Source organism: Candidozyma haemuli, assembly GCF_002926055.2.
Source record: "Candidozyma haemuli strain B11899 chromosome Unknown B_2014730914, whole genome shotgun sequence".
In the NCBI taxonomy this organism is placed as follows: Eukaryota; Fungi; Ascomycota; class Pichiomycetes; order Serinales; family Metschnikowiaceae; genus Candidozyma; species Candidozyma haemuli.
Genome location: NW_020289902.1, coordinates 1 through 12,326, shown reverse-complemented (window position 1 = coordinate 12,326; position 12,326 = coordinate 1). Strand labels below are relative to the sequence as shown.

At 43.4% G+C, this 12,326-nt stretch overlaps 2 protein-coding genes and 1 non-coding gene across 3 annotated transcripts; all 3 read left to right on the top strand. All coding sequences in view use genetic code 12, as the record gives it.

Moving 5' to 3' along the window:
• Positions 1 to 451: 451 nt before the first annotated feature.
• On the top strand, positions 452 to 2,482 carry CXQ85_000889 (uncharacterized protein; the record flags this gene model as incomplete). Its single annotated transcript, XM_025484616.1, has 1 exon — positions 452 to 2,482. The coding sequence occupies one exon, from the start codon at positions 452 to 454 to the stop codon at positions 2,480 to 2,482; it is 2,031 nt and encodes a 676-aa protein (XP_025339547.1).
• A 1,205-nt stretch (positions 2,483 to 3,687) lies between these two features.
• On the top strand, positions 3,688 to 5,721 carry CXQ85_000888 (uncharacterized protein; the record flags this gene model as incomplete). The annotated part of the gene is made up of 1 exon (XM_025484615.1): positions 3,688 to 5,721. The coding sequence occupies one exon, from the start codon at positions 3,688 to 3,690 to the stop codon at positions 5,719 to 5,721; it is 2,034 nt and encodes a 677-aa protein (XP_025339546.1).
• A 4,672-nt stretch (positions 5,722 to 10,393) lies between these two features.
• CXQ85_000887 lies at positions 10,394 to 10,510 on the top strand. The gene has a single exon (XR_003148176.1). It is a non-coding gene; the product is annotated as a 5S ribosomal RNA (ribosomal RNA).
• Positions 10,511 to 12,326: the final 1,816 nt, after the last annotated feature.

Below are 12,326 nucleotides of genomic sequence, written 5' to 3'. Positions count from 1 at the left end.
CAGATGCCAAGAGATTGACGTGAGCTCCGATCGCTGATGAAATAGATAATGGACGTGAAAAGGGGACAAATGTCTCTTCAGTCAATGAAAAAAGGTATTCATAATCTTCTGTACTTTGATTATTATACAAAGCATTTTGTGATATTTAGGTGGATATGTTCAGTTGATGTTAAAGCTAATTGCTTTTCATCTCGTAAATGTTGCATACTCTCGTAAAAAATACTGCTTTGACAGTGACGCACAAGTGAAACCGATGAGGGCCTACCAGAACGGCTTTGCCGACAAAGCTCGTATGATTGAATTATATTATTTTGCAGCCTATAGTTACCACACAGTTTTTCCATATGTGGTTTTACGATTGGCTGCAAATGTACTTTATAAGCCTTGATCATTTGGCTATAAAAGGTGCTGATCGGCCTGTTGGAAATAGCTTTTGTTCCAAGCTTTCATTATGAACGAAGAAAAAAATTTGGCAAAAGGTGAAAGAAGCTCCTCAAATGAGGACTTAATGGAAAAGACTCAGACTTCTGTGACACTGCCAGAACATGCTACTGATAGCTCCTCTGACACCAAATCTCTTGCTGAGTCTACAGAAGTCATCAAATCTTTTGGTGTGAGACAAACAGAGATGGTCGTTGAGCAGGTTAATACCGTTCCCTTAAAAGCGGTATTCTACTTTACAATCTTTCTTTGCTTATACATCATGAATGCTGGCTATGCCGTGATGAACGTGTTTGTAGGTTACGCCACAGATTCCTACAAGCAGCACTCTTTGATGTCTACTGTCGGTGTGATAAGGGGCGTTGTGGCTACAGCTTCCGTGCCCTTCTATGCTAGGCTCTCAGATACTTACGGTCGTTTGAACTTGTTGCTCGTTGCAGTGCTCTTCGAATCTGTTGGGACCATAATAGAATCTCAAGCTACGAACGTACAGAAATATGCTGGAGGCGTAGCCATTCAGAGTTTTGGACAGGCAGGTACCATTATGAGTATGCAAATTAACTTATCGGATGCTTCTACCTTGCGCTATAGAATGTTAGCTTTGGCGTTGGTAAATGCTCAGACGATTATCAATACATGGAGTAGCGGTGAGATTGTCGAGAGTTTGAGGGGCAAATACAGTTGGAACTTTAGTGTGGGTATGTGGGCCTTTATATTCCCCTTGGTGTATGCTCCTTTTATTTTGTTTTACTCCTGGCTTACCTACAAGGCATCAAAGACGGAACCCTGGAAAAAGTTGAAGCAGGACCGCAGGGACCACTTCTTGGAAGGTGTTCCAAATGCTGCCAAGTACTATAAAGACCAGCCTTCAGGAGAGCAATGGTACTCTAGGTATATCAAGCTTGCTTTCTTCAAGGTCGTCTATAACCTCAAGTTGATCTTTTGGTATGCGGATTTCATCGGATGTCTTTTACTTGCCGTGATACTAGGCCTTATCTTGGTTCCATTGACCTTAGCAGGTGGAGTCTCAAGTAAGTGGCAGCTGGGTGAAATCATTGGACCTTTGGTCCTTGGTGTTGTTCTAATCCCAGGATTTATCTTTTGGGAAACAAAACTCACAAAACGTCCGATGGCACCCTTGAAGGTTATGAAGAACCGTGGTATTTGGGCGGCGCTTTTCCTCAGTATCATCAGTAATCTTGCTCGTGCTACCGTCAACGACTATGCTTATCCTGTTCTTCATGTTGGAATGAATGCCACCCCTACTGTTGCTACAAGAACCCCTAAATTGGCGGGATTTGTTGCTGGTGTTACGTCTGTGTTTTTGGGATTCTTTGTTGCTCGTTTCAACAGATCCAAAATGCTCATTCTCTTTGGTTGCGGAGTGATGTTTATTTCTATGGGTCTTTTTGTCCATTTCAGAGGAAGCAACGACGGATTGCGTGCTAAGTACTTTCGTGATGGTGTTGCTATTGGAATGTGCTTTTTGGGTTTCACTCAAGCATTTTTAGACAGACTTTTGATGGTGTCAGCGCAGAGCTGTACCAGTCATGAGTACATGGCCATTGTTTCTTCGTGGTTCGCTGCCTTTTACAGAGTTGGGTGGACGATTGGTAATAGTATCTCTGGTGCTATCTGGACACAGAGAATGTATCATGAAATCGAGAAGAAGATGGTGGAGCTTGGAGTGGATACATCTTTGGCACTTCCAGCTTACCTGTCGCCATATACTTTCATCGAAGAGTACAAATGGGGAAGCCCTCCTCGGAGAGCCGTCAGTTTAGCATATGCTCAGGTACAGAGAAACCTTTCTATCACTGGCCTCTGCCTTTGTGTTCCCATATTGGCTTTTGCGTTCCTCTTGAGGGACCATCGTTTGGTAGACAAGCAAAACTTGGACGACGACGCCTTTGTTGATGTGGAGAAAAATGAATCAACAGCAAACAGAAAGAAGACAGAAATGACGTTCACCAACGACAAGGACTATGTCTTGATATTTGTCAAGAGGCTCTTTAGAATTGGCAGCAAGAAGTCTCAGTGAGGATTAAGATTAGGGTCTAGGAGAAATTCGTAAAGCAATGGATATTACTTGCGAAGAACGAAACAGCTACGATTAAACAATTAGTAGGCCCTAGAGATAGCTCAACTGTAGAGCCCTGTGAACTTTTCAACAACCAATAACCCGGAAATAGTGTCATTTCCCTGAATTTGCAACCACTGATAAAACAGATAACAATGCACAAAACCTTTGGTCTGCAAGTTTGGTGTGCGGCATTGACAGAGGTTTGACACTTGACACTTTCTTGAGGCGAAATGAGAAATGGAAAATCATTTTAGATCTGCCTGTACTGGCCAATAGCAGCCCTTCACGAAAGTGGTTTTTCTCTCCCCGCTTCTCTCGTTACCGAAGCGTCAGGAGCAAGACAAGCACTGTAGCCTGCTTTCCAAGCTTTTTGTAAATTTTTCGGCACAAGGCCGATTATCGGAATGTCACACGACATTATGGTGCGCTGCCTGGATTTTGCAACCACACAATGCAAGAAGCAGGGCTTTTTGCGTAACGCGGCAACAACAGACCCTGTCATGCTGTCCTCTGGTTATCTGAAAGCATGTCTAGCATGAAAACACCTCGTATTTTCTGAGTTTTAGAAACTTTTTGCGACATCGCTACCGTATTCTAATTTTCGGCTAGTCCTTCAAGCAGAAGGTTGCATTCAACACAGTACAATGCATGCCAAGAAATGACAGGCTACGGGCTCAATTCTCGTTCTCACAAAGATGTATGACAGTTTTAACTCTTCGCCTGGAGAAGTAGAGCAAAAACAGACCAAGTCAGCATCACAGAAACTGTAGGCTATTTAAGCCTTCCTCTGGGTTCTTTTCGTTGGCAAAACTTGCCAGATGAAATAGATTATGTCAAGATGTGCATCTGGTCTTTTTCTGCAGATCGTTGGTAGTTGCATTGACACAAAGAGTGTATTTGACGGGACTGAAAATTTTGATCCAATGACTGTACGGCACTCCACCAAAAATGAGGACCCAGCCTGGTTCTGGTCTCGTATTTTGTCCCCCGTTTGCATATATTTGCACAAGCGGCACTACTACATTGCCTGAATGGCGCTGGAAGGGTGTTTAATTGGCTGCAAGTTGAAGCATTGTGTGTGAAAAAGCCCTGATGCCCATGACTTAAATAGCGATGCAAATTTCCCACAAGGAGATGATCCTCGTGAAATCAACCCTCTGACTATGGCACTGGAAAAGTTGGACAAGAACCAAACAGCGTCTTCGAGGGAGTCTTTGGACAAGTATCAAACCCAACCCACCTTCCCAGAGAAAACGAACGATGCTTCCTCCGACTCTGACTCTGCGAGCGATGTTGCCTCAACTGTGGCTATCAAGTCGTTTGGTATCAGGCAGACAGAGATGGTGATTGAGCAAGTCAATGGTGTCTGGCTCAAGGCGATCTTCTACTTCACCATCTTTGTTGCCTTTTACGTGAAGAGCGTTGGTAGTACAGTCATGAATGTGTTCGTGGGATATGCCACTGAGTCGTACAAACAGCACTCGTTGATGTCCACCGTCGGTGTCATTAGAGGTGTGGCCGCCACTGCGTCTTTGCCATTCTTTGCTAGACTCGCAGACACCTACGGTCGTTTGGAGTTGTTGATCATTTCGGTGGTTTTTGAAGTGGTGGGTATTGTCATTCAGTCGCAAGCCACTGATGTACAGAAGTATGCTGGCGGTACGGCAATTCAAAGTTTTGGTCATGGTGGTACTATGATCAACTTTCAGGTGCAATTGTCAGATGCTTCTTCGTTGCGCTACAGAATGTTAGCTCTTGGTTTGGTGAATGCTCAAACAATTATCAATACCTGGAGTACTGGTGATATCGTCGAAAGCTTGAGGGGCAAGTACAGCTGGAACTTTAGTGTGGGTATGTGGGCCTTCATCATTCCGTTAGCATATTCTCCATTTATTTTGTTCTACGCTTGGCTCACCTGGAGAGCATCTAGAACTGAGCCATGGAGCCACTTGAAGCAGGATCGCAAGGCTCACTTCTTAGAAAAGGTTCCACAGGCAGCTAAATACTACTCGAACCAGTCTTCTGGCGAGAAGTTGCATGCTGGATTTTTTAAGCTTGCTGTCTTGAAGGGCTTCTATCATGTCAAGTTGATCTTTTGGTACGTTGACTTCATTGGTTGTCTTTTACTTGCCGTGATACTCGGTCTCATTTTAGTGCCATTAACTTTAGCGGGTGGGGTGACCAGTAAGTGGGAGCTGGGTGAGATCATTGGACCTTTAGTCCTTGGTGTCGTCCTTATCCCAGTATTCATCTTCTGGGAAACAAAGATTACCTCGCGTCCTATGGCACCATTCAAAATTATGAAAAATAGAGGTATCTGGGCTGCCCTCTTGCTTAGTGTCATTAATAACCTTGCTCGTGCCATCGTCAACGACTATGCTTATCCTGTTCTTCTTGTGGGAATGAACGCTACCCCCACAGTTGCTACAAGAACTCCTAAGTTATCGTCATTTACTACAGCTCTCACCATTGGCTTCCTTGGTTTTGTCGTTTCTCGCGTCAAAAGATCTAAAGCGTTTATTCTTTTTGGAGTTGTTGCTATGTTCGTTGCCCTGGGGCTTTTCGTCCACTTCCGAGGAACCAACGATGGATTGCGTGCCAAATACTATCGTGACGGTGTTGCCATAGCAATGTGTATTACCGGTTTCTCCCAGGCTTTTTTGGAGAGACTTGTGATGGTCTCAGCACAAAGTTGTACAAACCACGAGTATATGGCTATCGTTTCCGCTTGTTTCTCGGCTTTCTTCAAGGTCGGATGGACAATTGGAGATAGTATTTCTGGTGCAATTTGGACGCAGAGAATGTACCACGAAATCGAAAATAAGATGACAGATCTTGGAGTAACGAACACCACTTTGGCCAAGCAGGCGTATCAGGCTCCCTATGTTTTTGCCAAGCAACACAAATGGGGATCACCACCCCGTATGGCTGTCAGTTTGGCATATGCTGAAGTGCAGAAGTATCTTTCAATCACTGCACTCTGTCTTACCGTTCCAGTACTTATTTTTGCACTCCTTTTGAGAGATCATCGCTTGGGTGATGCGCAGAACTTGGACGACGAAACTCTCGTGGACGATGAGAAGCACAAGTCTTTAGCCGACAAAACTAAGACCACAGTTTCTTTCACTAATGACAAGGACTACATTTTGATATACTTGAAGAAGCTTGTGGGAATGGGGGAGAAGACCAAAAACTAATACCTGTGCCTTTCTTATATAATCTTATGAATAATGAAATACATTCTGAATAATATTAAGCTTATGGTCTGAAGTCTGAAACTCTTTTGCTTCCCGGTAGTCTTTGTGTTGTCCCAACATTTCCTTTAAGCTAGGATGTTTGCAGGCGCTTAATGCAACCCTTCGTAGCTGCCCCAGATATGAAAACATCGCCTTACGACACCTAAAATCATCATAAGTTCGAAACTGCTAACGTTTCGTATAAATAAAACAATCTCAATTATGAATCCGTTGTCTCTGTTCGTTTTCGATGAGAAATGAGCTTTTCTTCGAAGATTGTCACTTGAAAGCTAGAAAATGCTTTCATTTGGCCAAATGGTATTCAATTTTTCTGGAAGTAAATTCTCTGAGTGGCCCAAAATTAGAAGATTCTTGTGATATCATTTATGCCTGGGAATACCAAACAGGGGGAGCGTAGTTCACATTGATCTGATTAGTTCCAAATTGCTCATGACTCATTGAATATGAACAAGGTACCCATCAAGCTTGCAGCAATGTTATCTCCAGATATACAGCTCTAGATGCCAGCCATTATTCCAAGAACCTTTGTCTTCAGCATGGAAATATAAGGCAGCGTATCGAAACTTGTCAATTTTTCAAACAGACGGCGCTAACTTCGTTCCATGACGAGTGTTTTCCCTGGAAAGCAATTAATATGATGCCTATTGGCCACATAGATCATGCGGAGCTTCGCCTTTCATCCTTGGACAGTTGTAACCCGAGGTATACCAGGTTTGTTGTTTTGGCACTTTCAGTACCAGCGTGTCAAGCGCCCAGTTCTCATCCAGCAACTAAATCAATGACATATTCATAATCCTTGGGAAAAATTTAATCGGATCCACGTTCGACTGATTGGATTAAAGCCATTATGTGTTTTGGCTATTTCTTGGAGTAGTATGTTTTGACCCAGTTCATCTTCCTGAAAAAGCGCGTTCAAAGTGCACCAGTACCAGTGGCGGAGAGGAACGAAAAAAAAAAAAAATTATGATAACACAAGAATAACGAAAGGCAAAAGAGTAATAATTGGAGGGTCTAATTCGTCCCCTTTGTTTAAGTAAGATTCATCACTTTACGGAAACGTCGTTTGTAATGAATGTCTTGAGTTCTCAAGTTGAATGTGCTTTCTAGGATTGGAACTTCACCACTTCGAATTCTACAAGTTTAAGATGTTAAAGTGAATCGTATGTATTAATCTAAACGATAGTACACATGAAAGGAACGGCACCACGTCCAGCGTGCTTGTTCAAGTTGTTGTCCTTTGGAGTGTTGTTCTTGTTCTGAGTAGTTTGAGCGGCCATTTTTGTTTGATGATGTTGAAAGAGCCTAGGGAAGAAACTAGGTTTATATATTCATCGGTAGAATAATATTTTCTCTGATCTTTACTGGGCGGTCTCATATGTTTTCCGTTTCCGGTTTATCAATTGGTTTCGTATGTTTGATCGACTTGCCTATTTGGGTGCTTCAATGGTTTCAAGAGCTCGATAAAAATTAGATAAGAGATCGGGCAAAAGAAAAGCATCGACTATTATCTTAGAGTAACATCGTATGATCCTTCAAGTAACAGGCTTCCTCTTAGTCAAATAGGATACGTGGACATGGCACGAGCGACTGAGTCAGAAGAACTAGCCCCATCAGAGATGAATCGATTGAGAAATTAAAAAAATTTGATCTCTACATAACATTCAATTGATTATTGAGTTTTATTTCATGGATATGTGCTGATTTGGTGTTGATGCACATTTGGCTTCTGGTACGGTCGACCCCACTGTGAGAAAGTAAAAATCTGTTTCTCATCCACCTGAATTAATTCAAGTCCAAACTATCAAGAATTAAGCTCTTTAGTAGCGACAGTCTTACCTACAGCTACTTTTATAACGGGAGAATTTGTGGCAGGTTTAAAATTGTTGATCTGAACATTTTAACCACGCAGAAGCTGGACCTCATCTCAAAAGAAACGGACAGAATAAAGGCAAATTTGTTGTATCCAACACCCTGGAAAATCATAAAACCTAAACGATATTGCTTTCAAATTGATTTTCTTTATGGCCGTAGCCACCCATTTTGTTGTTAATGGATGTAATTCGCCGCCTCAACTGACAACCTGACTGCAATAGATCGATTACGTGAAGCAGCCACCAATTGTAACCTTTGAAAGCCATTGTCTTCAACATACTATGTACTTTAGCCATAACAATGTTTCCTACTTTATTTTTTTCTTAAGTATTTCCACCCCTGCTATGCTAACTTTGTATGTGAGAGAATTTCATTTTGACCAACGCTATGAAAATACCACTTAGAGCCGTCAAAAGCACCTCAAAATTCTATCACGTATAATTCACGACCTAAGAAACTATAATCTAAGCTCTGTTCAATTTTGAAGTAGATTTCGATTTTTGGTGACAGTTTTAAACTTTGCATTTATGTTAGCCCTCCAGAATCGCAGCACACAAGCAAAACGACAACTCCCATTTTCAGAAATATCCAAGATTTATGAAGTTTGACTATTAGGATATTACTTAATATAAATACTGTGAATCGTGAAATAAAGAGTCCCTTCTATAACTATTTCTAGGGACGTTTAATTGCAATAAAGCTTTTATGACGCGTCCGTTTAACACGTCGGAACTCCCAAGAAGCCGGGGTACTTCAAGTTCAAAAAGCACTTGAGGGGGTCGAAAAATCGTAAAACTTAGGTGACGTATTTATAGGCTTCATAAAAGCATGAAGGTTAGTTGTGGAGCTCTGGAGCATTTTTTCTTCCATACTGTGGTGTTGATTTAATTCGCTTGTGGCTCAGAAGAAACGGGCTAGCTAAACCTCCAATAGAATCATAAAATTGTGAAAACTAGATTCATAAGATTTAATCTGAGCTCTGTTAGCCCATATCTGGCTTTAGATTTAGTTGTCTTGCCCTTCATTAGTAATATTATTGAGATAGTATAAAAAAGGCCAAGCTAGTGACTTTACCACCCAAACACTGAATGAAAAGCTTTCAATGATTACCAACTAATACAAACAACTCTAGATTTATTTTTGAATATATTCAGACAATTCTTTAACCTAAGAACAATGATATCAAGTTTTTGGTGACCATTTGCTTTATCTCATCTCGAGTACCAAGGGAAGTGTAAGTTTATAGAAAAAGCGATAAATATGAATCCTTCAACGATAAAATGACTTTGACAGCCTCCGAGTCAGATCTAGATAACAAATGATCATTTTAGTCAAGAGAATGGAATGTACGAAGGTACGTTAATAGTTCACAAGGCACCACTGGGCCCGAGAGAATCAAAAAAGTAGCGATTACAAAGAGCAACATAGCCAATCGACCCATGAAAACTGATACTATTCAGATAAGTCTAATATTACAGAGAGAAGGAGATAATACAATCAATACAATCAATTCTTCAGTATATGGGGACGAATTTCATATGCGCGTCCCCGTCCTTGCGTATTTTACCACTTAACCAGAGAAGCAGCTCTCCCACGAATAATCCAACACCACCAATGATTTTTTCAGACCCACTTTCGGCATCAGTTTCTCTTCAGACATCCCAAGTAACACTGCTTCCCCATAATCGTCAATCCATGAGCTTCCACGGGTAGCAATCTTCGTGCGCGGCTCACATTTTTTGGAGATTGCTCACCAGCCAGCCACCCCGTCGCCCCCTTTTTTTTGCGAACACGTACTTCCCCAACCACTTTCTTCTTCCTTAATTCAAATGGTCAAGTCAGTCCAGGACAACAAGACCATGATGAAATGAGCTGGGATAGCATAATTGAGGAGTTTAACATGTCCAAGATGTGGTGCTTTTCATGGAGGGAAATAGCTACCACGTCGGCAATGGGAAAGGGCGAACCATGTCTGAACACGATCTTGACGCTTCTAGGGTGATTCCAATGAAGGGAGAGGGATTGTGGGGTGATGGTGATTATAAGAGAGGTTGACTTAGTGGGGAAAGGGCGATGAAAGGTGACATTGTGGCAACTTTAGGTGAGGCGTCAGGGGAAGCTAAGGTGATACTAACGGGACACAAGGGGGTAAAGCAAAGAAAGCACAGCATTATGGGATGTCAATGGAGTTGGATAAAGGTAGTGTGGAGCCACTCCCGGTGGAGAACGGTCTGGTTGATGGCTTGAAGTACCACTTTCCCACTACCAGTGTCCAACACCATAAAGAAGATAGTCCAGCAATAAACCACCATATTCCAACACATCAGAGGGTACCAGAGGGCAGTCCAAAACATCCCAATCGCCACCAGCTACCGATTTCGCACCCAAAGTGCCATTCATGTCACCACATCGTCGTCCGACCATACCAACACCACCAGAGGCCACCAAAGGCCTCAAAAGACTCCCCAAGACCTCAAATCAACGGTACTTGCTCGCCGCAGGCGCCGCTACTACGCTACGCTCCGTAGGAGGCTGGGAAAGGACTATTTGAGGAGCTGGCGGCAGCCGCGCTCGTACCCCCGAGGTATATATCCCCAGGCCCCCGCCACCGTCCCACTCCCTTTCCTTTTCCCCCTAAGCTATCCCAAGCTTCCCTCCCACCCCGAATTCCGACTGTAGAACTCCCCCTGCGCCCCCGATCGGTTGCAGATAGCGCGTTGACTTTGACTACTTTTCAGGTTGCGGCCATACCCGGTCGAAAATACTGTTTCCCGTCCGATCAACGAACGTCAAGCGCCCGAGGGCCACAGTGAGTAATACAGTGGGAGACCATGTGTGAAATTGTGGTGCTGCAATCATTTTTTTTTCGATCGAGCGACAGCGAGATCGTTGCTCTCTCGATTTCCCTATGGAATTCTCGTCTTCCCTGAAATCCAGCCTTGGGTTCTCAGTTCTTACGTAGATTTGGCGCCCGCGGGAGATTCTGTGAACTACAAAACACCGGCAATAATCGAAAAGTTGGTCTACAGACTTCTTTTTTGCACCGTTGGAATGCCTGGCGCAGCCAGCGTGGCCTGCCACCGTCCGTTCACTACAATTGTAATCTGGCGCAGCCAGTGTGGCCCTGCCACCCTGCTCTACCCCTTCTCTGCCAACTACACTCTGCTCTTCACCAACTTCCATCACTACTGTACCACAATTCCTCGAATTTGGTCCATTGACATTGGATTTGGCACCTCTTCCACCAGTATCACACCAATATTCATCGAACTTGGTCCATTTACCACCAACATTCATCGAATTGGTCATCTCTGGCGCCAGCCTTGGTCAATTCCCACCAACTTCGGTCCATTTGACCCTAACCACCAACTTCCTTTGAATCTGGCCCCAAACCTGCTCTACACTCTACAAATCTACCAATTTCGACACTTCGACCCTACTTTTGGCGCCAACTTTCTCCCCCAACTCCTCCTTGGCCTCCTCTTCACCACCTACTTACCTTCTATATAATCTATATCATTCATCATCGGCAAACTATACATTTATGAACACGGCACGACCATGCCCAGCAGAAGAAATCGAGACGATAGTCTCGCTTCTGAAGAAATGCGCCGCCATCGACTCTACACTGCTTCGCAGTGGCCTAAAAGCTGGTGGACGGCTACTTTCAACTGCTCGCTTCGCTCACAGTTGGCTGTAACTAATAGCTACAAACCCGACAACAGAGGCTTAATCTCAGCGGATCGTAACAACAAGGCTACTCTACCGCTTACAATACCCCGTTGCACATCTAAGTCGTATGCAAAGGATCCATCCCCGCCCGTGTGACATTGCAATCCATGGACACCCAGCGGCCTTTCCGCCTCTGAGCAAACTCCACCTTGTATGGTTCCGCGCCGTAGCTTATTCGTATCCAACTAGCAGCAGGCGAGGCCAAAAATTGTCGTCGCGTCTAGCATGGATTCTGACTTAGAGGCGTTCAGCCATAATCCAGCAGATGGTAGCTTCGGCCCGGTGCCTGGTCAGACAGGGCCAAATACCAATTATCTGAATGAACGGTTCCTCTCGTACTAAGTTCAAGTCTTAGGTGTCTGGGTTTTCTTAGGTGTCTGGGTTTTCTTAGGTGTCTGGGTTTTCTTAGGTGTCTGGGTTTTCTTAGGTGTCTGGGTTTTCTTAGGTGTCTGGGTTTTTCTTAGGTGTCTGGGTTTTCTTAGGTGTCTGGGTTTTCTTAGGTGTCTGGGTTTTCTTAGGTGTCTGGGTTTTCTTAGGTGTCTGGGTTTTCTTAGGTGTCTGGGTTTTCTTAGGTGTCTTAGGTGTCTGGGTTTTCTTAGGTGTCTGGGTTTTCTTAGGTGTCTGGGTTTTCTTAGGTGTCTGGGTTTTTCTTAGGTGTCTGGGTTTTCTTAGGTGTCTGGGTTTTCTTAGGTGTCTGGGTTTTCTTAGGTGTCTGGGTTTTCTTAGGTGTCTGGGTTTTCTTAGGTGTCTGGGTTTTCTTAGGTGTCTGGGTTTCTTAGGTGTTGTTTTTGGTGTCTGGGTTTCTTAGTGTCTGGTTTTCTTAGTGTTGGGTTTTCTTAGTTCTGGTTTTCTTGGTGTCTTTTTTTTTTTTTTTTTTTTTTTTTTTTTTTTTTTTTTTTTGGGTTTTCTTAGGTTCTGGGTTTTCTTAGGTGTCTGGTTTT